General features: G+C 42.4%; 3 protein-coding genes and 2 long non-coding RNA genes across 22 annotated transcripts; 2 read left to right on the forward strand and 3 right to left on the reverse strand.

Annotated features, from left to right (window-relative positions):
• Positions 1–195: 195 nt before the first annotated feature.
• HNRNPH1 (heterogeneous nuclear ribonucleoprotein H1) lies at positions 196–16,020 on the reverse strand. 18 transcript variants are annotated; one of them, XM_083488177.1, is made up of 13 exons: positions 15,879–16,020; positions 7,488–7,616; positions 6,590–6,745; positions 6,269–6,412; positions 4,950–5,088; positions 3,879–4,057; positions 3,722–3,793; positions 3,534–3,646; positions 3,303–3,438; positions 2,969–3,052; positions 2,795–2,845; positions 1,659–1,751; positions 196–938 (listed from the first exon to the last, which is right to left on the reverse strand). In XM_083488177.1, the coding sequence occupies exons 1-13, from the start codon at positions 15,925–15,927 to the stop codon at positions 820–822; spliced, it is 1,464 nt and encodes a 487-aa protein (XP_083344303.1). In that variant the 5' UTR covers positions 15,928–16,020; the 3' UTR covers positions 196–819. The 18 variants fall into 18 exon arrangements, with proteins under 18 accessions (XP_083344303.1, XP_083344301.1, XP_083344302.1 ...); XM_083488175.1 differs by having other exon boundaries at positions 3,534–3,664; XM_083488176.1 differs by having other exon boundaries at positions 7,488–7,622; positions 15,879–16,019.
• Positions 9,223–14,330, forward strand: LOC310699742 (deoxycytidine kinase 2-like). Its single transcript, XM_083488248.1, has 7 exons — positions 9,223–9,356; positions 10,165–10,280; positions 10,478–10,671; positions 11,020–11,167; positions 12,167–12,282; positions 12,686–12,785; positions 13,913–14,330. The coding sequence occupies exons 1-7, from the start codon at positions 9,260–9,262 to the stop codon at positions 13,934–13,936; spliced, it is 795 nt and encodes a 264-aa protein (XP_083344374.1). The 5' UTR covers positions 9,223–9,259; the 3' UTR covers positions 13,937–14,330.
• On the forward strand, positions 15,926–26,373 carry LOC310699761. Its single transcript, XR_014522222.1, has 4 exons — positions 15,926–17,786; positions 17,838–21,499; positions 26,078–26,164; positions 26,277–26,373. It is a non-coding gene; the product is annotated as an uncharacterized lncRNA (long non-coding RNA).
• Positions 22,677–23,262, reverse strand: CBY3 (chibby family member 3; the record flags this gene model as incomplete). The annotated part of the gene is made up of 1 exon (XM_083488273.1): positions 22,677–23,262. The coding sequence occupies one exon, from the start codon at positions 23,260–23,262 to the stop codon at positions 22,771–22,773; it is 492 nt and encodes a 163-aa protein (XP_083344399.1). The 3' UTR covers positions 22,677–22,770.
• Positions 24,099–26,143, reverse strand: LOC310699762. The gene is made up of 3 exons (XR_014522223.1): positions 25,868–26,143; positions 24,436–24,679; positions 24,099–24,172 (listed from the first exon to the last, which is right to left on the reverse strand). It is a non-coding gene; the product is annotated as an uncharacterized lncRNA (long non-coding RNA).

The raw sequence follows: 26,373 nt of genomic DNA on the forward strand, positions 1-26,373 counted from the left end.
CTATGTGCGTGTTATGGTCAAGTGCGTGTTATAGAGCGAAAAATACGGTACATTCTTTGTCAAGTTCCGTTTCAGTGGTTATTGACAACTCGAGTCTTTCTGCTGCTGGATGAAACTACTAAACTGGTGGCAGTAATTAGTGTATCAATTGCTGCTGGCAACACAGTGCTCATTTCAAATCAAGAGAGGTTCCAGTTTTTAAAAGGAAGTTTTATTTTAACAATTTTCACTTAAGCGCAAACACCTAAAAGTAAATCACAATACAATGAAAGATTAAATCAAGGCCTCAGATTTCATACGAACACCAAGACCAAAATCCTAAAGGTAGCCGTATTGCGTCTCACATTTCCCCATTAACTTAAAAAGCTTAAATGTGCCTTACAAGATATTAAAAAGAAAAAACTAGAACTAACATGCCAAATGTTCACTTTTTGAGATTCCAACACAGCTCCTATATCTTGTTTGTACAAAAAGGCATGTTCTTGAACATGCTCTGAAAACAGCGTCTGGTGTTATATGGTATAAGAGCAACATTTAACATAATTGAAACAGCTTTAACCTAAATACGCTTACTGCTCAAATACACTCCTACAACAAAAACTGGAAAAAAGCTGAAAATTGTTTAACAGGAACTTCTTTACTTGACTTATATCCTAGATGAATGTTTCAGCATATTCAAAAATACTGAACCTGAATGTTTTAAAATGATCCTGATTTCACTTACAAGTAAAGCATAAATCACAAGCTTGTATTGCAAAACTGTTAAACTTAGTTTGTTTTGTTTTCTTAAAAAAAGTTGACCAAAAATTAGGAGACCAGTTACATTCCCCAGCCCCCACTCATGTTGGACATGTTCGACATTCCAGCCATGCCATTCACTCCCATGGATGCACGATTCCCACTGCTGTAGTAGCTGCTGTTCATTGCACTCTGGTTACCTAAGACAGATAACAAATAAGACAATTCAGTGCAGTCACTTCAATACAGTGGTGCCCCGCAAGACGAATGCCTTGCAAGACGAAAAACTCGCTAGACGAAAGGGTTTTGCAGTTTTTGAGCTGCTTCGCAAGACGAATTTCCCTATGGGCTTGCTTCGCAAGATGAAAACGTCTTGCAAGTTTGTTTCCTTTTTCTTACCACCATTAATACAGTTGCGACTTGACTTCGAGGAGCAACTCATAGAACGCGGTGTGGTAGCCTTTTTTGAGGTTTTTAAAGACTTTGGTGATTTTTGAAGCTTTTCCAAAACTTTTCCAACACTGTGCTTCGCAAGACGAAAAACTCGCTGGACGAAAAAACTCGCGGAACGAATTAATTTCGTCTTGCGAGGCACCACTGTACATGGCACCACATTTCCCTCACCCCAAGTTATCCTTCTAACCTTGCTTTAGATCCTGTACTATCACACAATGGAAGTGGCAGGCTAGCTTCATATAGATTGGATCCAACTCTGCATCACCCAACATCATCTTTTAAATGTGGTGTTTTTTTAATCTAGTCACTGAAAGCTTTTCCTGCTCGCTCATCTAGACTGATTTTTTAGCTGAAACCAAGTATTTGGACAATATATTTTAACTTTTTCAAGACAAGGTGATCCTTGCATTAGGTGGATAGCTAACTGCGTAACACATCCAAGACTAATAATAAAAACATCTTACCATATCCGCTCATGCTGCTTTGACCACCATAGCCTCCTCCATAACCACCACTCAACTGCTGGTTAGCTGGACCACCGTAACTGGATTGGCTTCCTTTCAAGTTAAGGACACACATGTTAAGAACTTGGCTACAGTCACCTTCTACAAAAAGCATATGCCAACATGCTACCTTAAAAAGGCAAGTCTGCTCCTAGTTCACTGTGTACCTGAACTCTAATTTGAGAAGATTCTTATTAATTTGCTCTTCACTCATGAATTTATTTGCAGATAAGCAATTTATAGATTCTTATAGCACCTGAGTTTTCAAATTATATGAACAATTGAATTAGAAGCAGAGGAGGGTGTTCTCCCCCTGAAACTGCTATTTTATTTCTTGGCCATCATTCATTTCAAACCTATTGACCTAATCTGAAGTAGCATTTGGCAATATAGAGCATAGCCTTCATTATGTGGCTAACAGACTACACAAACCCTTTTGTATATGTAGCTTTAAACAGCTCAGGGGAGATGCCAAAATAAGTTCGCCTTTCCAAGCTGTGACTAGGAAACCTGCACCTGACACACAACACCTTTCTACATTTTTGTACATTTTTGTACAAACTAAATGCAAAATACAGCTGGTAACCAATTTCACATCTCTGCAAAACTCTTTTGCAGTTGAGGATATGAAGTTTGCTTTTTTAACTTAGTTGTACCTTGTAAAGCACGAAGCCATTCTGCAAAGTGCTACTAAAACAGCATATGCACCCCATACAAATAAAACGAACCACCACTTCAGAATAAAACTTTTTAATACAAGCAAACCAAGCTTCTGAAGTTTAATAATTTGGTTTTACTGAATATTCAAGTATTCAAATATTTAAGTTAACAGGATATCCAATAAGAGGAACCACCATTGTGGTATAATCTTTGCCAGTTTAATTCTACCTTCTATTCAACATTACTACCCTCACCCTCCCGGAAGTGACTGCTGTAGGTAGAAAACTGTAGCAACATTACGGAAAACAAGCATCTCTTTCCCCAAACAACCAATGTTACCACTCGGCACCCTGAAAATCACTCATACTACCATTCATTCATGCAGTTTTTATTTAGCAGTCTAATTGTCAAAATGTAGACCCAAAAGGTTTATATACCTGCCAATGTGTTCGTGTTCCAATCTTGAACTACCCCTTCCGTTTCCTTGACTGTGATTAAGACAGAATGTTGAATATTAGTTTTAGGCCACCGAGAATAAGCAGAACTGTAAAAATTAGCCAGTTTTGTTAAACATCAGCGGGACAACATGAAACTGAATTGCTTACACATACCCATTGCTCCCATCATTTGACTGCCATAAGCACCACCACTTCCTCCAGCTGTGGAATTCAAGAAGAGTTCTACATATCGGTGTTCTAAGGAAACAAAAAATAGCCATGCTCTGAACACAAACAGTTCAACTTACCACATGTACAGTACAAAGAACTTAGCCACCTTGATGCAAAACTTGAAGGCTGTTCAATTCTGAGAATCATGAGCAGTAGTGAACATTACTCTCTCACCAAGTTACCACAATGTTAACAAGCAAAGCCAGTATAGTAAATGGATTCATTCTACTCTACAGTTTTTTTAAGTGCATACATCTGCAGGGGAGCTTTAACTTACGCATATTTGCTTTGTCTTTGGACATTGCAGCAACAGCATCCTCATGAGTAGCGAACTCAACATCTGCCTCTCCTGTTACTCGACCATCAGGCCCAATTTCAATGTGTACTCTTACAGGATTAAGAGGCGAGAAGAACTAGGTAGAAAAGAGAGTCATTAACTCAATGAAAATTTCTCAGGCAATGTTCTGCAGCAACAAATCCAAATAAAAATGTCAAGACAGTCACTTACATTGTAAATGTCGTTCTCTGTAGCTCTGTAAGGTAATCCTCTCATGTGCACACAGTGACCAGTTGTGCTTTGGAAAGTAGAGGATCCATCCCCATACCTGTGGTCTGACATCCCTGTGGAAACAGTCCATTCTAAATCTTTTGTATGTAGGACAAGTTTCCTCAATTGCCCTAATCAAGAATTCTTACCTCTTCCAAATCGATCCGATCCAAAGCCATAGCCATCATTATATCCATTATAGTCATCATAACCACCATAACCTGCAACCCACAATTTAGAGTTATGTTGAAAATAATCTTCCAACAGAACTATCTGTTTTTGAATAAGAAAGCTCTATATATTTACCTCCTCCATATGCACCACGTCTCATTCTTTCAAAACCACTTCCTCTACCAAGGCTGTTGTAGCCTCTTCCCACGCCCGGCCGGTCATAAGGACCTGGCCTCTGCATGGCCATAAGCTTGCGAGGAGGATCATAATGAGTGCGCACTTCTGCTCTGCTACTCTTGAAGATTTCAATGTACCTAAAAGGTTCACACACATAAAACTAGTTGAGTTTTTTTAAAAATTTGCATATTAGGTTATACAATATAATACATTACAATACCACAGCCTTGGAACTGGCAATTTTAAGCCAGAATTTTTACGTTTAGTCATAGAAAATAATCCAAGGCTAATTCAGTAAATCAGTTTGAGGTTGCTCATTAAGATATCCCAACCTTAAGGGTTAGGGAGAGCAAACTAGTTTAAGCTTCTGAAGAATCAGAACTTGGAGGGACTAATGTCCACTCAACAGCACCCATATTTTGCTCATATGGCAATATGCAAGAGGGTTAGAAATCCAGCCTCCGCCAGAATTCTAATCCATCAATACACTCCAAAAAGCACTATGTGGCTCATGAGCCCATCCTATGCGTTTGCATAGCAAATCAGCAAATGCAAAAAAGGTGCATGCTTCAATTAATACGTCACAAAACTTAGAATAAATCCCTTTGTGACATTTTCGGAAATTATGTGTTTATGTGAAAAATTATACAAGAAAATGTTACATCAATATATAGAACAAGTTTAGTAATCACATTTTCTTATGGTAATAAAATGCTAAGTGTCTTTAGAGCTAGAGGCATAATTGGTGCTATTAGAAAAATTTAAAGCCATAATCTCTCAACTTCCTTAATTATTTAAACTTGTTCAGAATGAACAGTTTTGAGAGGTCTAGGGAAGGGAGGATGAACTAGCCTTTCACAGCCAGTTTGCACAAACATAGCAAAAATTAACGTTTCATTATAAAATTGGGGGTGTTAGTAGGGCATGAAATTACATGTTGTGAGGTGAGCACTTAAGAAGAGAGAATATGGATTTAATAACAGTTTACCATAAGAAGAGCGACATATCCAACCAACCATCCATCCCCACCTGTGCCCTATTCTTTCCTTGTGTTTCTTTAGAGCCTTTTCAGCTATTTCCTGTGAAGCAAACTGCACGAAGGCCTCCCCCGTACTCCTCCCCTGGAAGTCCACCGGCAATGTTATCCCATTTGGCACGATTTCCAACCCTTCAACCCAAGGACAAATAACCCCAGTAGGGGGGTAATATTAACATCACAAGCCCAATCATGATTTTCTTATAGCTTTAAAATACACCAGAAGTTATACTTTATAAATTTCAGAATCAGTAAACCATAGTATTAAACACTATAAAAGAAACATGTCAACAAGAAACACTTATTACATACTATTTAAAAGATTCTTAACTCAGCCTGCTTGCATAAAAGATATTTCTGTAACATCTCTATTAATATTATTTCCAATTAGTGCAGGATGTGTTAAGAAAAACATTAAAGCAGCAATTTACTAATAAATAAATTCAATCGAACAATTAAAATTCCTCTAAAAATACGTCAATTCTAGATCTTAACAAGAATCAAATTAAACTCAAAGATAATTTCATGCAAAATATTTAACAGATCTAATAACAAAATCAAAGATGTGCATTTTCATAAACACTTCATTTCAAGACACTGTATATACATATTAATTTTTATGAAGAAAAAACAACTTGGGAAAAAATATTTCAACAGAAATCTAATACTGTGCAAGTTGATCTGTTCATCACAATTCATCAGAGTACATTCACACTTATCTGGACTACTGCAATATATTCCAAACATTCTGACGTAACACTCACTTCCATTTGCTTTAACATTTCAGTTTCAATAGAGTTTTTAAAAGCAAATTACTTTATGACATACCAAACCTTAAAGCAAATATTTTTAAACCTATCGGACAAATACTTATTTTCTGTATTCTTTTTACATGTCATAAAGAGTTTCTACTACACATGTGAGAATTTCCTTCCATCCATTCAACCAAGCTAAAGTTATAACATTTATTAAATAACCTTATTCTAGACACTCAAATTTAAAAAAGCATTCTAAATGTTTGGCTGAGTGGAGTGGAAGAGTTAAAATGGCAACTTTTCTTCCAATATGGTTTAACGATTAGTTAATCCTTAAAGCTTTGCAGGGTTAGACTGGAATAAAGTTTTACTTGCTATATCAAGTTTTAAGAGGCAGTTCTCAAATTATCAAATAATTTAAAAACACCTAAAGCATAACCATACAGAATTGGCCATTCAAGGATTATTTATTATTAGTTGGCTAGGCATTACTTCAGTGCCATTGCAATTCTAATCTTTACCAATACAGCTATAGCTAGAACTTATACCCCACATACCTGAGAAAAACTGAACAATTTCTTCCTTGCTACAACCAAATGGAAGTCCTCTAAGACGTACAAAACCATCATTAGCCGTATCAGGGCTGTTAGGACCAGTATGCTTCAGAACCCAATCCATTTCAACGTTGTTTGACTTGAAGACTGCAAGAGGCACTTAGAATTAATGAATTTTGGAACATGGCACAAAAAGGTCAATGCACGACATTCATTTGGAGAACAGGTTCACATTTACATACACACAGAAGAATAACCATGCATCTAAGCTCCACCCAACTGAAGAGCTACTTAAGTCAGTTACTATGTCAATTCAATCCAAACCTTCAACATATCTGTGTCCCATTGTTTCTCTGTCTTTTTTCAATGCCAGCTTCACATCTTCTTCGGTCTCCAGTTCAACAAATGCTTCTCCACTTGGTCTTCCTTCCCTTGTGTAGATAAAACGGACCCCTGAAGATCCATTTAGTATTTTGCATTCTAAGAAAAAGCGGAAGAACAAGTTGAACACACTGTGAAGCACCACTAACTTCATCAAGGACTTCTAACTGTGCAAAGGCTTGGCTTGTACGGCTACAATCTGATGTGAGTCCTTGAAATCTCAATAGATGTCAATAGGGTTCTTTCAAGTAAACAGTTTCATCCTGCAGTACAGAATACATTATTTATGTAATTATATGTTTAACTTCAAAAAAAGAACAAAAGCAAAATTAACTTAGCCATAATATTATTATGGGGGTGGAAAGTGACAAAAGAAACATAACCTTATGATCTTTATTTCTGTTCTCATTACCATGAGCTGTCATTCTCATTTCTTTGCAGTTTTAAGCATTGTAGTCCTTAATACTATCTGAAGTAAACAGCACAAATCTAACCATGTCTACTCAAAAGTAAGTCCTACTGAATCCAATGAGGTTTACTCCCAGGTAAGTGGGGTTAGGATTGGAGCCTAATTTGTGAACTGTTCTATCCTTGAAGGCAGCTTCCCCTATTACCAGAGGGGAAAGTACTTAATTGCCCATTTTACTCTTTTTCTAATTCAGAGTTCTAGATTTAATCTAACCTGCAACACGGAAGTTCTTACGGAGGAAAGGGTATGGAGAAAAAAACAACTCTACAGCTTGTTTACCTTTCACTACAGTAACTGAGTAAGGGAAGGAGCCTGCTCCATGGAGACTTGGGGGGGGGGGAGAGAAGAAGCAGACACGCGAACGGCTCTTACCGGAGAAAAACCTCTGCACCTCATCCGCGGAGCAGGACCAAGGCAACCCTCGCACTTTCACGACATACCCCTCGCCGCCTTCGGTGTTTAACATCATGCTGGAAGTGAGCGTAGTCTCCGTTTCGCCTTCTGTTGCTACGGGGCAAACAAAGACGTCGCCACACTGAGTGGGGCAGAAGATCGGCAACGGAGCAACTCTCCCGCCCAAACTCGCCGCCCGCCCGCCCTCTTCCCCACTCCTCAAGTATCTTCCCCACGTACACATGGCAAACCGAAATGCTGGTCCCCCGCGGGCGGGTTTTAGGGTCGCTTCGCCTCTGCGAACCCAGTGGGCCGGGCGGCGGCGACGCGCTCTAGGTTCACTTATGAAATGGCGCCGACGGAGGACTTGCGTTTCCGCTCGGCCGAGCCCTGGCGCCGCCTCAGAAAAAACAGGCCTCGGTCGTCGACAGCAGCCCGAAGAACCGGCTGCGCAGAGAGGCCCCTCGCTAGTCGAAGCAAAAAATACTCGCGGAACCCGAACTGGGACAGGACCAACGGCTACAAAACTACGAGGGGGCTCACCTGCTTCTTGCGCGGCGTGGCCGAAAAGGCAGCTCACGGCGCATGCGCGCACATCCCCACCCGGCGCATGCGCTGCGCTGTCTGCCCACCCCTCCCCCGCGCCGAAAATACAAGCGCCACTTGCGCATGACTTGTGGCAGACAAAACTCCCCCGCCCCCTCCCCGCTGCGAGACCAAGGCTACCAATCGCTGTGCGCTTTTATTTGGGAGTACACCCCAGTGAACTTAATGGCATTTACTTCCGAGTAAAACAAAGTTGGTAGGATTCCGCCGCCCCCTCCCGCAACAACCGATCCTGCTCTCGTCCTCCTCAGCCTGCCCAACTCAATCCCCTCATCCTACGCATGCGCCGAAGAACAAAGCCAACCCCCTCCCCCAAGTTGGCTCTTTTGATTTGCCCTTACAAGCAAGACTACGAGGCCTATACCCTTCATTGCATAATCAAGCGGCGGAGTCATCCATGTTGTACGTGCTTTCAACGCATACGGAAATGGCCATCAAACATGGCAGCACCGACAAATTTCGCTCAAGACAGCACCGCAAGCTGTACCAGTATTAGACTAATGTACAGTGTCGGTATAATTAGCCTCTTCCAACTCAAAATGGCACAGGAACACAAATGGCGCTCAAAGTACCTTACGAAATATGTTGGGTGCTACACAGACCTAACGATTCCTTACATGCTTTATACTTTAATGCCACTCCCTTGATGATCGGGGAATTAAGCCCCAACTAATTATTCCACCTCTTTCCACTTTAACCCGATTCTACACGATCTCGTGCGCCCAATTCTGCTTATGGAACAGTCTGGTTCCATAATTGATAGAAATTGCAATTTTACCACAACAACATAGGCGCCAATTGCAAAGCCCCCAATAATACAGCCGAAACAAAAATCCAACCTGAAATTGCGAGTGCCAGAGGCACTTTGTGAAAGGGGAGACACGCGGCAAGGGGCTAGGACTGCAAGAAGCAACTTCAACCGCGTCTCCCCACAAGAAGGGCGGGCGGCGGTTTGCAGAGCGCGGGAGTGAAGGGTCGAGCTCTCCTTGGCAGCAGAGCCAAGAGGGCGGGACAGGAGAAAAAGCAGAGGCGGGTCGCCGCTATGGATTGGCTGAGCACAGGCGGGATTCTTGAAGAGACGCGAAGGCGCGGGAAGAGCTCGCCCCAGTTCCTTCCTGAAGCCAGGCAAACAAAGACCGCTCGCCATGTATCCCCCCGCCAAGCGCCCCTGCGTCGGACCCAGTGCGTTGGACCGCAGCTTCCAAAAACGCCTGAAGAAAATCACCATTGAAGGGAATATCGGTAAGTGCCTGGCCGTGGACCCGCCTATGTTTGCTTGATAGGAATGTCTTAACTTTGGTGTCTGCCTTTTTAAAAACTAACTCCTGTAAATTAACGGTGGGGAAAATGAAGGCTTTGCTTCAAAGGAGGGCTTCCTATTTATAAAGACAGAGCTATTGGGACGGCAGTAGCACGTCCCAGTAGTACTGTCCCAGTAGCACGTCTTCCGGCGCCAAATTACAGCTAGGAAGACGGACGTTGATATGGCGGGATTTAAGGCGCTGGCGCCTAAACATTGATAAGGACAGTGCTGTGTTCGCCTGCTACCTCTGCTAAAAACACGGCTCAAGGCTGTCCTTATCTATTTACCGAATAGATTCACAGTATATGCTTATGGAACATCCGCTTATATAATATTAGGCCTTAATAAAGCAATGGTAACAAAAACAGTTTTTAAGACAAGTCACTGCAAAGGTCTGGATTGAAACAGCTAAGTCATACAGAAGGGTGCAAGGGTAAGAAAGCCATAAAAACCTGGAGCTCCTCATACTCAATACATACTCCAATACTTCTCCAAGTACACTTATTTTCTGCCCTCATACCTTCCACACAACACAATGTTTTGTCATTTGGGGATAGAAAGCCAAGTTACACGTTATAAATGCATTCCAAATCAGGAGCTTGAGGAAGAGGGGTAAATAGGATTCATAGGAGAAAGAAGAGCCTAGCCTTGCAAGTGTTTTAACACCCCAGCTTCTGGAAAGGCCAGTGTCTCTCTGTATTATACTACCAATGTCTTATCCCAATACTAGCTGAATTTTCTTAACAGCTGCAGGGAAGTCCACATTTGTCCAACTACTAGCAAGGAACAGTGATGAGTGGGAAATCATTCCTGAACCAATTGCCAAGTGGTGCAACATCCAGACAACTGAAAATGAGTCTGAAGTAAGTAAGCATGCTGGCCCTCTAGTGCTAAATGTTGCAATACCACAAATGTTGCAATAGTCAATGTAACTTAGCAATACTTTATGCTGCTTAGGTTACACTAGATGCTTTGTTTTACTTTCCACAGCAGATGTTTGGTATGTCTAACAACCAAGTGACAAGATTACCGACAGACTTTCTTTTTTTATCATTATCAGGAACTTTCAACATCTCAAAAGAGTGGTGGAAATCTCCTTCAGATGTTGTACAGCAAACCTACAAGATGGGCTTATACATTCCAGACCTATGCCTGTTTGAGTAGAGTTAAAGCACAATTAAAACCAATTTCTGCCAAGTTACTTGAAGCAGAACATCCTGTACAGTTTTTTGAGAGATCAGTCTACAGTGATAGGTAAGAGCATACATACATTTACAGAAATAGATATTGGTAGAATTAAGGGGCTACTTTACATACACCTTGCTAAAATAAAATATGAAGTATGCATCCAAATAGTCATTTTAAATGTAAACAGTACAGTGAAAGATGCACTGAGTTCAGTCAATTTGCTTTCATGTGGGGAACCTGTGGGCCTGCAGATGTTGACTTCATCAGCAACAGGGACCCATGGCTAATTGTCAGGAATGATGTTTTCCAAAAAACACCTATTTCTGGTATATAGCAGCTGTGATCAATAGTTGCATTCTGAATCTCTTCAGATACACAGTATCAATTTGCATTTAAAAGCCTTTTCTATTACAGGTATGTGTTTGCCTCCAACTTATTCGAATCAGGAGACATCAATGAAACAGAGTGGGCAATTTATCAGGATTGGCATGCATGGCTTCTGAACCAGTTTGACTCCAGCCTAGAGCTAGATGGTATTATCTACCTCAGGACTACCCCTGAGGTATGCTTCCTTCTCCCCAAACTGACTAGTTTTAGATGCAATACTAGTACCAGAACTAGGAGCTCTTGGTACTAAATAGAGTACAGGCAACTCCCCATTTGCACAGGGGTTGTGTTCTGAAACACCATACACAGCAGGATGAACACAAGCCCACTGTTCCGCAGCCAAAGATGGCGCATGTGCCAGTGGGTCACACGTGCCTTGACAGTGTGCAAATGGGGAGTTGCCTGTATTGTGTTAAGCTTTTACTTAATCAAATTTGAATATGTCTTTGATGGCCCCGAAAAAGTAACTTTTGTCCTAGACACTAAACATGGGCAAATCACAATCTTACCTTTTAGTCCAATATTCATGAACAGCAACTTGATGCTTGATTTTACGCAGAAACAGTCCTGCTCAGTTAGAGTACTGTAAACCTAGATCTCAAACCTTTTAACAAGACATTCTGATGTCAACAGAATCTACTTAAACACTGTTGCCAAGAGACAACAATGGACTTATGTAGTCCTTTTAAACATTCTTATTTGTAGGATCTCCATCTAAACTAAAGCATTGTTAAAATCTTCTGTATCCTCTCAATAACAGTGTTTTACTTGCATTGTCAGGAGACTGCAATCCATTTTCTTAAGTTTACTAAGCATTAAGAAGGCTGGAGTCCTAAGCCTATGTAGTTGGGAGCAAATTCAGTTCATCACACTTGCTTCCAAGTCAGCATGCTTTGAATCAAAGTATTAGGCTGTGTTAAAGCTAATTGAAAAGTTCTGATATTAAAGTTTAAGAAGCTAGTATACCTAAGTAGTTCCACTTCAAGAATGTTTCAAAGTCCAACACTGATGATTGGGTAGCACTCATTTTAGATATATGTAAAGTATACAAGTTTAAGTAGATATAAATTTACAGCAATTCACTGAAGGTAAAGATTAGTTAGATACATGTGAGAACTTTTCATAATAACAATTCAGCGTGCTAAATGTTATATTGTGACATTAAAAATTACAGAAATGCATGGAGAGGCTACGCCATAGAGGCAGAGAAGAAGAACAAGGAATTCCACTGGAATATCTAGAAAACCTTCACTATAAACATGAAACCTGGCTTTATGAGAAGACAATGAAGTAAGAACTCTCATAGCTCTGACACTTTAATTATGCTAGTTCTGCCCCTAACAACAAAAAGCCTGCCATTTTTATCATCACTGCAATCACAGTTGTTACTAGATTATTATGTTTAGCTCATTATATTAGTACTTTTTCTTAAGAATGCCATACTGAAATGGCAAAAAGTGTTATCTTGCAACACAGTGGCTACATACTAAAAGTGTTTTAGGTGCTGCTGGTGCTTGTTGTCTTTAGGAGATGCAACCCTAACTTGACTCAAAGTTTAAGCCACAAATTTCATAAACATAACAGTTTAGAAACTGACAGGTTAACAAATGGGATGTCATTGAGATTCCTTATTTTTAAGTTAATTGATATTTCTTCCAAGTAAACACTGAACTTTGTGGATTTTGTTTTGTAGGGTGGATTTTGACAATCTTAGAGACATACCAGTTTTGGTTTTAGATGTTAATGATGATTTCAAAAATGATGAAATAAAACAAGAATACTTATTGGAAAAAGTAAGTATCTTCCATCCTATGTTTTTTAAAGCCCACGTGCTTGATTTAGCTCAATCTACCTTTTGTAGTCAGAAATTCCACGAGGGCTTAAATGGCCCATAGCTGACTCCTTTTCTTGTTTACAACTTTATTGTTTAAACCAGTGTTTCCCAAACGTTTTTGGGCAACGGCACACCTGCTTACCGGAAAAAAATCTCGCGGCACACCACCATTAAAGCCCCGCCCCGTGACGTCAGCGCGCAGCGTCACGCCGGGAGGGACGCACAAAAGCGAAAGTTTTTTCCCTCCCCCTTGCCGGGGTGGGAGGAGGCAGCAGAGCGAGGGCAGCTGAGGCGGCGGCGGCGATAGCGGGCGGAGGAGGAGCCGTCGCCGGGAGTTGCTGCTGCTGCTGTTGCTGCTGCTGCCCGGACATGCCGGCCTCCTCCTCCTCCGCTGTCTCGCGCTCCTCCCTTTTGCGCGAGCTGCCCCGCCGCTCGGCACCACCACCGCGGAGCCGCCCCCGGCTCGACGCGGATCCTCGCCGCCGCCGCCTCTCGCCGCCCGACTCCCTCCCACGGCACACCAGCCGGTGTCTCACGGCACAGTAGTGTGCCGCGGCACACCGGTTGGGAAACACTGGTTTAAACCATGGGTAGGCAAGCTAGGGGCCGGATCTGGCCCAATCACTTTCTAAATCCAGCCTGCTGACAGTCTGGGAATCAGCGTGTTTTTACATGAGTATAATATGTACTTTTATTTAAAATGCATCTCTGGGTTATTTGTGGGGCATAGGAATTCATTCATTTTTATTTATTTATTTTCAAATTATAGTCCGGCCCCCCACAAGGTCTGGGGGATCTCTTGCACTAAAGCTTTAGTGTTTTATACACATGAATCAAATGCCATTAAATTAAGGTCAAATTTCCAACTCAGTGTATCAGACTGTTGCCATGAAAGTTGTCTGCTACAGGTTAGATTATCTAATGTGCAGAATGCTAAACATTATTAGCTAGCTTTTTTCCTTATGTGACCTCCTCCGTGGACATATTATAGACAACCCCACATGCAAATGTTTAATACCTGGTTTGGCCCTAGGGTTTTGATCAGAATTGTTTTCAATACCTCATTCACGTATCTTGTTTTTACAGGTCAAGGCGTTTTTGACAACTTAGCAACTAAAAATACCAGTCTAGGAGGATATTTGGAGAAGTGCCATTTTATCTAGTGTATAACTTTGTACAGTAAACAGTCCCTGCTTTCTTTGTATGGACATAAGGTGAAAGGTTGCTACCCAGCAGAAAAGAAAAGCTTTAATACATAGATGTAAAAAGCTATTCAAGACACTGGGATCATTTTCAGAACCAATTCATCTTGTGGTCTGAGTTTCTCTGAGGTAAAATGAGAGAATTTGTGCATCTTGCACAAATATACAACTTAGAAGAAATTCTACTCATTACTGGAAGTGTCTAAAAAGCTTACTTGAAAGTTGTTACAAAGCTGTTTTGTTCACCTTGTTTTGTGTAAATCAGATATGTTTTAGGTACAATAAACATTTTGTAAATAAAACCTCTGTGAATGCCTTCATCAGAACTTGACTGCAGCAAATGTTTTCTCCAAGAGAACAAGGCCACTACATTCACAAGTACTACTGGCCATGTGCTTTCAGTAACTAAATTGAGACAGATATCTCACCAGCATGTGCCCACTCTTTGGTGCATTTAAAGCATATTCTTATCAATGCCCCCATTTCTTAGTCAAAGGGGTTCATAACGTAAGAACTGGCAGGCTGAGAAATCTCAAGACTAGCAGGATTTTTTGTGGGGTGGGGGTTGTATGAGATTATGGAGGAAAACTAAAATAGTTTAGAACCATGAAATGTTTACCTTAGAAGCAAGTCAAAGTTCAACAGTGCTCTGGAGTGAGACTATATACAATACAGAGGAACTTTTTTATTTATACAGAAAGACAAGTTTTCCTTTAAGTTTGATTGGGTTTTTTCCTCTAAAGGTCTTACTCCTCACCTTTGCTTAGGTAGATGAAGCAGAGCAATTAAAATACTTCTAAGTAAAGGACCGCTTGGCTAGTTGAGCCTATTGCTAGTTCCATAATTGAAGAGAGGAAGGAATCGGGCATCTTGCTGAAGAGCCACTGCCACGTGCGCCCTGAAACCCGGAACCCAGCACAGCCAATTCTTTATGGCTCGATTAAGATGTCGGGGAGGCTATTATTTTTATTTTCCAAGCGTGCCAGCAACACATGGCAGGGCCGTCTTCAGCAGCCACGCCGCGGAGCAAACAGCGCGGTGCTTTGTGAAAGAAGACGCGCGGTGGGGGGGGGGGCGGAGGACTGGGATAAGTTCGACCCGCGTCGCGCGACCAGTCTCCGAACCGCCGTCGGTCACGTGTCGCGCTACCCTCCATTTCGGGGATTTCCACTTATCGAAACAGCTTTTCTCTCTCCCACCCCCCACACTATTTACAGCGTTATCCCACCCGCAATCCTAGAGCTAGTTACGTTATTCTCTTCCCCGCCGTCGCCTCACTATAAGCAAATAAGGGTCCGACGGGGGGGGGGGAGAGGAAGAGAGGCGGGAGAAAGGCGGCCAACGGCCGGGCCGATTCTAGCCGTTTCCTACCGCGACGGCCTCCAAGCGCGGCTCTACCGCCTCAACTGCCGCCTAGGCCCCGGAATGGCCGCCGAGCGCACAGATTGGGCAACACCCACCACAATGGCGGAGGCAGGACGTGGTCAAAGGAGAGAAGGGGGGGGATGAGAGAGAAGAAAGGGAAGAGAAAAGGAGGAAGGCAGAGAGCATATAAAGGGAGAGGGCCGGAAGAGCTAAGGGCGCGCTCCCGCCGCTTTCCCCACTGGGGAGGCTGGTGGCGGCGAGAGGCCTAGAAAGGGAGGGATGAGAGAGCCTCGTTGGACTTACACAGGCAGGCAGAGCGGAGGACCGAGGCGTCTGCGCCGAAGCCCCTCCTCTCCCCCTCCCCCCTCCCCCGATCTGCGCCAGCGCTCGAAAGCCGCAGCAGCAGCAGCAGCAGCAGCAACGGCCTTAACGGCCGCGGATTCCTTCCGCCGCCGCCTCCTTGCCAGTTGGCGGCGCCCACTCACCCAGGCCGGGGATCTCTGGGCCGGTTTCTTCAGTGTGGCACGGATCCATCGCGTCGGGCCTTTTTTCCCCGCTGTTCTTTTTGTGTGTGCGTGCTCACGCGCAAGTCTGTCTTTCCCCCGGCGACGATCAAGGCGGCTGGCGGAGTCGATCAACCGAGCGTGGCGCTAAAACAATGAAGGAAGAACACGAGAGGTGGTTAAAAAAAAAAAAAAGCCCTCGTCGTCCAGCTTCCCCAGCCGGAACTGGCGTCGCTTCCTTCTCTCTCCCCCCCCCCTGCTTCCCCCATGGCGCACCTCAAATTAAGGAAGATTGTATTTTTGAGAAAAGGCCGAATCCGATGGCGCGCGCGCACCTCCCGCTTCCTCCCTCAGACTCACCAGGCTTCCTCGCAGTTGCTCTCCGCCTCTATAAATAACTCCTTCCCCCCACTTGTAGGCTTGTGACATCAGATTAAGTAACCCCTCCCCATTCCCGTCCAGCGGAACCAACCAATCGCTTGGCTACAGAGGAGCCGGAGGGGCAGCGTCGCCCCCATGCCTTGCTCTCCGTTAAAGCGCCAAGGCTTTTTTGTACCTTCAGGATAGGGGATCTGTGGGGCAGGTGGGGTGGAAGGAGACCTACTGCATCGACCAGCCCAGGGCTGCAGTCCCTGATCCTCCCGAGGAAGAAGCGAACGCCGCGGAACGCGCTAGGGCTGAAGTGAACACGCTTAGGCTGGAGCTGCGGGTCGAGCCCCCTATCTTGGAGCAGCTGGAATCCTATGGACGTTCTTACTCCGTCACATAATAACTCTGCATCCTTATCTCCGTTGGTGGTTCTGCTCCAGGAGATGATCTGAAGAGCCTTTCCAGTCTTAAATAGAGAGGGGCCAACGAAGGGCAGTCAGTCGTATCCTTGCAGACCCTCCAAGTGTCCCTATTTTCTTATGTCCAGGTTTCTGATTTGATCCCGGAATGTCCCACTTTTCCTTAGGTTGTCCTTATTTTCACTGGAGAAATATTGGAGCGTATGGCATTATCCAACCGCCCACCCCAGCCGTCTGAAGGCAGCCCTGTAAAGGGAAGTGGTTTTTTAAAATGGTTAATGACTTAACTATGTTTTTATGTATGTTGAAAGCTGCCCAGAGTGGCTGGGGCAACCCTGTAAGATGTGTGGGTTAAAACTAGTAAAATTGTCATTATGGAATGGGACGTCCCTATTTTCATCCGAGAAATGTTGGAGGGTATGTCCTTGGCGCAGGGGAGCCAGGTATTTCCCCCTCAATTTAGCTTCCATAGTGTTGGGCTAGGAGACTAGGGTTAAAATCCCTGCTCAGCCATGAGGCTCACTGGGGCCAGTCAAAGCCTCTCAGCCTAAACTACCTCACAGTGTTGTTGTGAAGATAAAAAAGAGAGGAGGAGAATCACGTGTGCCACCTTGAGCTCATTGGAGACGAAGTGCGATATAAATGTGGCAAATAAATTTCACCTTTTCCCAACATTCCACACCTGACACACAATCTGTTCACTAGCACATTGATTGCAGTTGATAGGATGTGTGTCATTTTAAGACTGGTGACAAGTGACTCCCCCTATGCTTTGTGAACTTCTAAAACGAACATGGGTGTAGACAGGGAGGGGTAGCTGCCCCCAAAATCAATAAAAATACATAGCTAACTGAGGTTCTGCGCCCCCTAACAAAATGCCTGCCCCCCCCAAATCCTGGCTAAGTCCATGAAAAAGAATTTCTGTTGCATCACCACAGTGAAAAGGTGTCTGAAGTTTGTAGAGCAAAACAAGACACACCAGCAGCAGCTCACAATTTGGGCAACCTTTTGCTTTTTTTTTTAAAGCTCTTAAAATACTGTGCTGACCTCTCCTGTACTCAAATGTATATCTTCCATAATTCCATAATATGTGTGCGTATGTGTGTGTGTGTGTGTGAGAGAGAGAGAGAGAGAGAGAGAGAGAGAGAGAGAGAGAGAAAGAGAAGCAGAAAATGCAAGTATGGCTGTTCCTCAACTGTGGGCCTTATCCCCCTTCCCCCATCTCTGTTACATACAGCCAATTATCTCTTGATTTTAGCTGTGAACTGGCATAGTAGAGCACTAAAGTCTAAAGTCCAAGTTTGTCCACTTGCAAATATGTCTCTGGTTTCTCTTAGCAGTCCTTAGCAGTGAATGTGTCATCCAAAGGTTAAACCAACAAAAAGTTTGTCTATCTGCTTTTAAAGACTTCCACTGACTTCACCTGGTGTATGTTTGTTCGGCAGTAAGTTACCGGTACATGAATTTCAGTGGGCCTTACTGCTAAGCAAGTTTGTATGGGATTGCAATCTTAGGGTTATCCCTTAAAGAATTCAGCAGGTAAAATAATGTAAGGTGGGGGGTTCAATTCTTTGCAAAGACCTGTTAGCTGCACCTCCTAGTAGCAGCACATATGAAGAGAGCAAAGCATTGGAAGATGGTAGGAAAGTATACCATGCAGGTTTTATTTATGTGGCAGGTAGCATTATCATCAGGGAGAAAGACATAGTGGGGAAAATAGGATAACTTTGTGAAGATCTGGTTCCTCTTTTTCTTATACATCAAACAGGGTAGGATGTGTCTCTCCTCTGATCATGCAGAGGTCATTCTGGAGAGACTCAGATGGTATGTGATATAGCCATGATTCCTAGCAAGTATGAGAGAAGTCAGAGGTTGAATTCATTGTACTCAGGCTGATGTTTTATTGTTTTGCTTTTTTATATAAAAAAACCCTGTCCCCTTAGTTTAATATTTTAAAAGGCTGTCCCATCAGAGCACTTGTCTGGTGCAAAATATTCTATCCAACAGAGTTTGATAGCAGATACTCATTTTAAAAACATTCAGAAAGTGTTCAGAAAGTGATGTTGGGGGATGAGTGTTCAGACCCCTGGGTGTGGGGTGCCTCAGGGTTCCATCCTCTCCCCCTTGCTCTAGTTATCTCCCACTTGAACTACTGCAGTGCACTCTACATGGGGCTACCTTTGAAGGTAACCCGGAAACTGCAACTAATCCAGAATGTGGCAGCTAGACTGGTGACTGGGAGTGGCCACCAAGACCACATAACACTGGTCTTGAAAGACTTACATTGGTTCCCAGTACGTTTCCAACCACAATTCAAAGTGTTGATGCTGACCTTTAAAGCCCTAAACGGCCTCGGTCCAGTACAGTATACCTGAAGGAGCATCTCTACCCCCATCGTTCAGCCCAGACACTGAGGTCCAGCATCGAGGGCCTTCTGGCGGGTCCATCACTGCAACATGAGGTTACAGGGAACGAGGCAGAGGGCCTTCTCGGTGGTGGCACCCACCCTGTGGAACACCCTCCCACCAGATGTCAAGGAAATAAACAACTATCTGATCTTTAGAAGACATCTGTTTACGGAAGTTTTTAATGTTTGAAGTTTTATTCTATTTAATATTTTTGTGGGAGGAGCCCAGAATGGCTGGGAAAACCCAGCCAGATGGGCAGGGTATAAGTAATAATTTTTTATTCTTATTCCTTATTTTTACAAATTTTGGCTGTGAAACAATCCATGCGAGTCACAGAAGATTAGAAAAGGAAAGCATTTTAAGGCATAAGAGGTAAATTATTAGTCTAGTACAGGCTTCCTCAACCTCGGCCCTCCATATGTTTTGAGACTACAATTCCCATCATCCCTGACCACTGGTCCTGCTAGCTAGGGATCATGGGAGTTGTAGGCCAAAAACATCTGGAGGGCCAAGGTTGAGGAGGCCTGGTCTAGTATGAGTTTTACTTTGCTTCTTAGTATCCCTCACGTGACGTGTGAGTCTCTAATTAAACTGCTATATAAAGCAGAGAGCTGTATATAGGGCAGTGGAAGAGAGATGTGCAGAAACAAAGCTTATTTAAGAGCAGAGATGATGATTTTGATGATGACTCCTATGGGACTATTTACCAATTCTCTGTGAGCCACATATAAACATTTTCTTAAAGAAAAAACCCACTAAATCAGCTAAGGAGGGGAAGAGGTACCAGTAACATACATTTGCTTTTGTAGCTAGGGGTTATTTTTAAGTACTGTATTATGATGAACCAAAATGTAACAAAAGTTTTTGAGTCTCCAGAACTTTTTATCAAGCTGAATATTATAGCAAAGTGAAGTAGGCTAAAATATTGGTTCCATTAGCATGACAGCTCCTACATTCTGGAACTCCCTGCTTATGATGCATACTTCTAGCTGTTGATTTGCCTGCACATAAGGCTGAGTAATTAGACTTCAATTAGACTTACTTCCAATCTAAAGAGTGCTTAATTTTGGTTGTATAATCCCCACTATTTTTCTTTTTTAAAAAATCCAAAGGCACTAACGGTATACAGTGGTGAGTTATATTAGAAGCTGTCTGATTAGTTGAAAGATAAACTGGATTTCTACATATCTTTTGCCAGTTTTTCTTCTAAATAAGCAACAATCTCTTTATCCATTTGTATCAACAAGGCATGCAATGCACTAGAAATAATGAAGAAAATATAAAACAAAGCATATTGAATGTTGTATACTGTACCAGTCTGAGAAAGGGGGGGAATGTTACCAGTTTCTGAAGTACAGTAACAGAACCACAAATTGGAAAATATATCTGAAATACAGCCTTGAATGTTGAGGGAACTGGCACTGTCCTTCCAGCTTCACCTTCTGGCTTTCAGCAACTTTGCCATATGCCCATTCCGTTCATTGCAAAGAGCAACCCTAATACCATTTAAAACAGCTGCAGATGATTTGATAAGAGCTGCTACTTATCTGAAATGGCAAACAGACAGAAGCCACTGCTCGGAGCCAAGTCAGCAAAAGATAAGTTTAAAGTATCAACATATAATTTTCCAAGTAAGAACGTTTCCAGTGAAATGTTGTATAACCCCAGGGATGAAGGTAAAACAGAGAAGCAGTTGTCACAAAGACCAAAGTGGGGGAAGAGCTTTTGAGTAAATTATAATAAAATATTGATGTGCACTATAGTGTTACTGATTAGATTTGGATTTATATATTTGTGAAAGTTTCTTCTGTAGCAATTCTGCCAAGAAAAGTGGATTTGACAGCACGTTCTTTTCTCCTGGGCCAACTCAACAGCTGTATCTGCCTGCCTTTATATGGAATGTTATGAGGTTTAGAAATGGAGCAGCCCAGCTACTGGGTTTACCACACATGCTGTAGCTAGGCCCTCCCAAGGAGACCTGGGCCACTTTCAGTTTCTGAGGCCCCTAGTCAATGGTGGCTGGTGCCCATTGGACTTGGTGGAGCTGCTAGAAGGTCATGGAGGCATGACCAAGTTGTTCAAAGCAGCATTCATGGTAACATGGACATTCCGGCACTGAACTAATTAACACGTAGTGGGGAAAACTCCATTATCTTGATTCAGGCTACAGGCATTAGGATTAGATTTATTAAGAAATTGTAGCCCTGTTGTTTCACACACCCTCTGAAATTCTTCTGTTCAAGAACGGCCCCTTTAAACTCAGAATTTCCACAGACGCTGAAATGCTCTCTCCCCCCCCCCCCCGACCACTCTTTCTGATCTGAAATAATTTATTTTACTTCAGTACCAGCCTGTTCGTTCCATAGAGAATGCAGAAAGGCATTGCTGACCGATATCACATTGGAAGGTGAGCAGATGATTGAACCCTTGATGTTGTGGCTGACATGGTATTTTGTAATAGTGTTGCCTAAGTAGATACTAGTCCAGTGTTTGTGTGCCTGCTCTGTGATTTATTGTTGCTGGCAAGTAAGTGTTTTAGGTTAGGGCGCTATCTGCCTATCATCATTGATGTAGCCAGGATTTATGTTGGGGGGGGGGTTGAGGCTTCATGTTAGAACCTCAGTTAAGTTTTTTATTGATTTACTTGACCTGGAGGGCAGCCCCCCCCCCCCCGGCTATGCCCACGATTATAATGATTATCATGTTATGTGTGCTTGTTAGTTGTGCAAGCTACCTTTTTGCAAAAGGCCCGGCCAAAAATCGTTCCCACTTCTAACTCCCAGTTCTCTACCCACCCTGCACATTTTGATACATTAAGATGTTCCCCTGCTGGATCCATGCTGCTGTGCTGTAACTAGGAGTCCTGTCCTCTGGTGTTGGTGGGGGTGGAAAGGGAAGGTAAAGGTCAGATTTAGTTGTATGTGGCTCTCCATTCAGACAATTTAAATTACATTGCCTCTTTTGCATGTGTAACATTTCATTCTTGAACACCAGCCACAAGTAAGCATAAGATTCCAGCTAGCTTCCATTTATTCCCTACCATGCCCCAAGCCCCGCATTATTTCTCCCTTTGCACTGGAGAAATGACAGTGTGATTTCTCTCTCCCCCCACCCTGCCCAAATTGGTGTAGCATTGTCTTCCAGCAGCTCAAGGAGTTTTGCAAGCAATTCTATCTCATCCAAGTACGTAATCAGTCAAAAACAGTATTATGCAGTTCATTATAATGCAGTTCATGTATTGTTTCTGATAGCTCTGGACTTCTGTGATTACACATTGCAGTACATAGAAATGAAGTGTGAGATGGATGGGAGAGAATATTATAATTCAGCAGTAGAATTATTTCAGTGATAGCCGTGAAATATAGCCTGTCAGTTGGGATAACATATAATGGGCTAGGATATTTTGAATCACAGGTGTAAGTTGGCTTTTAAGAGGCAGGCTCTATTGAGGATATTGCAAGTAGGAAAAAGAGATCAGGTATATTTGTGACTTGTTTTAGTTATGATCCTTAGATCAAAATATAAAAGCCATGTGCTATTCCAGGGAATGGAGCAATAAAAAAATATTGATCCATCAAACGCAATCATTTTCTTCAAGATTTTATTTAATGTCTGGACATGGGAAGGCAAACTTCTTCAGAAATACAATTCTCTCTGGTCTTGGGTCCAAGATGTTTATTAAGACCGGAGCATGAGCACCTTGCTTGGCTTCTTAATCTTTGGGTGCCATGAAGTCATGTCCAGCTTTTTCTCTACTGAGTGTAGTCGTGCTGTGGTCTCTGTCAGCATGTCCATTAGCAGCTCAAGCTGCAGCTTCAAGTAATTGTTCTCTTCCAGTAGAGCTTTGTTTGCTTTCTTCAGGGCCTTGTTAGGTGATTCCTTATCATGATGAGAGGAGGAGGAATATAACTGTAGTAAGGGCATCTGTGGAGGGACACCATCACCCTGCCACGCACCCCCCTGGAAGACAAACTTGGCTTTGTTCAGCTGAGTACTTGGAGGGCCGTAATCCATCCCTAGTTCAGCTTGCCGGGTTTTGTAGTCCAACAGATAGTAAGTGGACAAAGAGGTTGTTTGGCGAAGTGTTGGCCGCCTGGGTAGAAATCTTTGAGAAAAATGGTCAGCCCAGTAATCACGCACATCCTGCAGAATTTGAGAAATGGTTTCCATGCTGAGAAGAGCTAGGGATGGAGGATGTCAATAAGAGTCCTACAGAAGTAAGTTCTGGAACAGAAAGCCAACATGTGCAGTGTTACAGAGGAGCAGAGACATTATATGGCATTGCTAAAATGAAAAAAAAAACAACCAACAAGAAGCCGAAAATCAATAACTACACTATGACATTGAGGGGAGGAATGACAGGGAGATAAACTGTCAGGGTAACTATTGCAAAACAGTGCAATCCTAAGGTGATAGTGAGGAGCTTCCTTGGTGGAGAATCTGCCACTTCCTAAGCCCATCTGGTTGATGCACACCAGGGCAGAAGTGTGTGTGTGTGTGTGTGTGTGTGTGTGTGTGTGTTATTTATTATTTGCCATTGGGAGTTTTAAAGAAATAAAATGTTGCCCCTCCTAGCAGAAGGAGATATAATTACACCCAGGGTGGATTAAATCAAATTGATTTAAATCACAATTTAAATCACAATTTAAATCACTAGTCAGTAAGGCTTGATTTAAATAATTTTTTTTTACAGGAAGACTTATTCTTGCTGGTATGATCTTAATTTTTACAACAGCTGGTTTTATTTTTGGAATAATAAATTTTCAGAGTAGTTTTTACTTGTTTATCTGAATAATTTATATATTGTCTTTCTGATATACAACCTCCCAAGGGATGCATTATTGATAATGATTAATATAATCCTTAAAAAAAAAAGACAGATTGACCCATAAGTCAACCTTAACTTATTTAAAAGTCTGGGCACATTTTAAAAAGTCTTCAGCCAAAAATTTAATACTTCCTTTGGGAATCGAGTTCTAAATGTGGAGCACCACAATGAAAGAGGACCAAGTCATATCATGTCTCGTCTAGCATCAGGGAGTAGAGAGACCCACAGAAATCCTTTCATTGAGGATCATACCTAGTCATAAGCATGTGGAAAGAGGCAGATCCCCAAGTTAGCAACTGCTTGTGAAAGACATATTTTCCTTGTGGTGGCCCCCATTTCATTTTGGACAAACTGAGTAAACACAACAACACTATTTGGTATTCGGGTTGTGTAAAGTTTATGCTCCAGCACCTGAGGAAATACAATGGGATTACATTTTATTCAACTAGTGCCTGCCACCAACATTACCGGGTGTGGGCGGGCATAAGTATATCTCAGTTACTTTGGTTTCATACCAGTTTAGCATGCATGGCTTCCTCCTAATAATTCTGGGAATTGTAGTTTAGTAAGGATGCTGAGAAATATCTGTTTAGAGGACCCTCCAGCTCCTTCCCTTACAGAACTATCAGGGGGAAAAGAATGACTATTATCCAGTGTATTACAATGGGAAGATGGGGAACCTGTGGCCTTCCAGGTGTTGTTGGATTCCTGCCCATATCAGCTCCAGCCAGAATGCCCAATGGTCAGGAATAATGGAAACTAGTCCAGAAACACAATAGGGATAATAGACGTTGTACTCCAAGTATTTCTGTGTGACTCACAGTGTCTATACAGTGATGCCTCTGTTTGGATTTTATTTTTTTTTTTGCTTGTTTTTCTCATTGAATAAACTGTTTTACTTGTTTTTAATTATGTAATTATATTGTAACCTGCCCTGGGACCTTATGATGAGAGGCAGGTATAGAAGTATTATAAATAAGATTCCTCATCCCTGCCATTGACCTATCTCCTCTGCAGTATCAGTGGATGATATTATTAATGAGTACAGATAGCAGTCATATAATAACCCAGCTTCACACTGGATGGCAGTGCCATTGTCACATCACCAACACCTTCCCATTCCCTCCCCCCCCCCCCGCCTTTTCTCTTCCTTGCCTAAGTCCTATTCCACATAAATAACAGCAAGGGATTGATGTAAAATAGAACATTGACTTGAGGGATTGCCGTTGCTCAAATCACCAGCACCTCCATGCAACAACTCGATAGGATTTGGAACATGGATCCTAGTAGCACCATGGGAAGACCATTTACCCCATTGGATAATTTTTTAAAAAAAGTTAAATGAGTCTGACTTGGATCATTTCCTCAATTAAGAAAGTCATACAAATGCATTTTTCCCTTAACTTGCCTCCCCCTAGTCCTAAGAAAGCCAACCGGCTCTAGGGCCAAGTCCTTGGTGAGCTTGACACAAATGTCAACGTATGACTCATTCCCTTATGCTAGTAAAAGAGCATGTCATTTCATGGCAATAGGACCAGTGAGCTACTCTGGTGGGTGTGAAGAGATTCCGTCTTCCCACTGTACAGTATTCTGTGGAGCTCAGTGCAGCCATAGGAGCTGCTGAAGTTAGCACACGTATGCACCAGTGGAATAAGATTAAGGGAAATATTAAAGAAATGCTGGGTTGAAGTCAACTATCTTCTATTCACTTAGGTTAGCCAATGTTTCAATGGGTCTACTCTGAGTAGGGCTAACATTGGCTACAGCCTGCAATTAGGATCTCAGTTTAATAAGGATGCATTGTTTTATCTGAGGCACTTCTCCTAATTTAACCCGTCACAACCTTGCCACACCTATTAAAAGGCTTTCTAACAAACATATGGAGGCAGGTCACCCACCAGCCATTAAAAAACCATTTTCTTCCGTTTCTCAAAATACTCTGCTCACCAGACAGTACTTTGTTGCAGTCACTTAATTTTTTGCTTCTGTTGAAACCTCAGAAATGAACAATTTGGGCATGGGAAATAATCTGTTTGTTGCTTTTCAGTAACACATGCAAAAATTGTGCCTGACATCATGTTGATTGCCTCATGTCATCATGTGGTTTGCAGTGTCTCACAATTACTTTTCTTACTTTGGCCAATCATATTTTTGTAGGCAGTAGACACCCTGATGTGTGTATCTGTGCTTCACTGCTGTCAGCAATCAGCTCAGTGTTTAGCTTGAGCTGATTAAAACAAACAGGTAAGTTAACTATTTACATATATGGCACCTGTACTGGGCAAAGTACTCAGAATTAATGAATAAATCAATATATTGGACATTTGCACAATAACCTGTTCATTACTGGTGACAGTATAGATTCAATGTTCAAAGACTTCCTAACCTTGATGATTGTGGCTAGTAGCTAACTACCCAACATTGGAAGACGGCTACCAACCTGAATTTAGAGA

The sequence above is a fragment of the Podarcis liolepis genome (assembly GCF_965112155.1).
Source record: "Podarcis liolepis genome assembly, chromosome: 2".
NCBI lineage: Eukaryota > Metazoa > Chordata > Lepidosauria > Squamata > Lacertidae > Podarcis > Podarcis liolepis.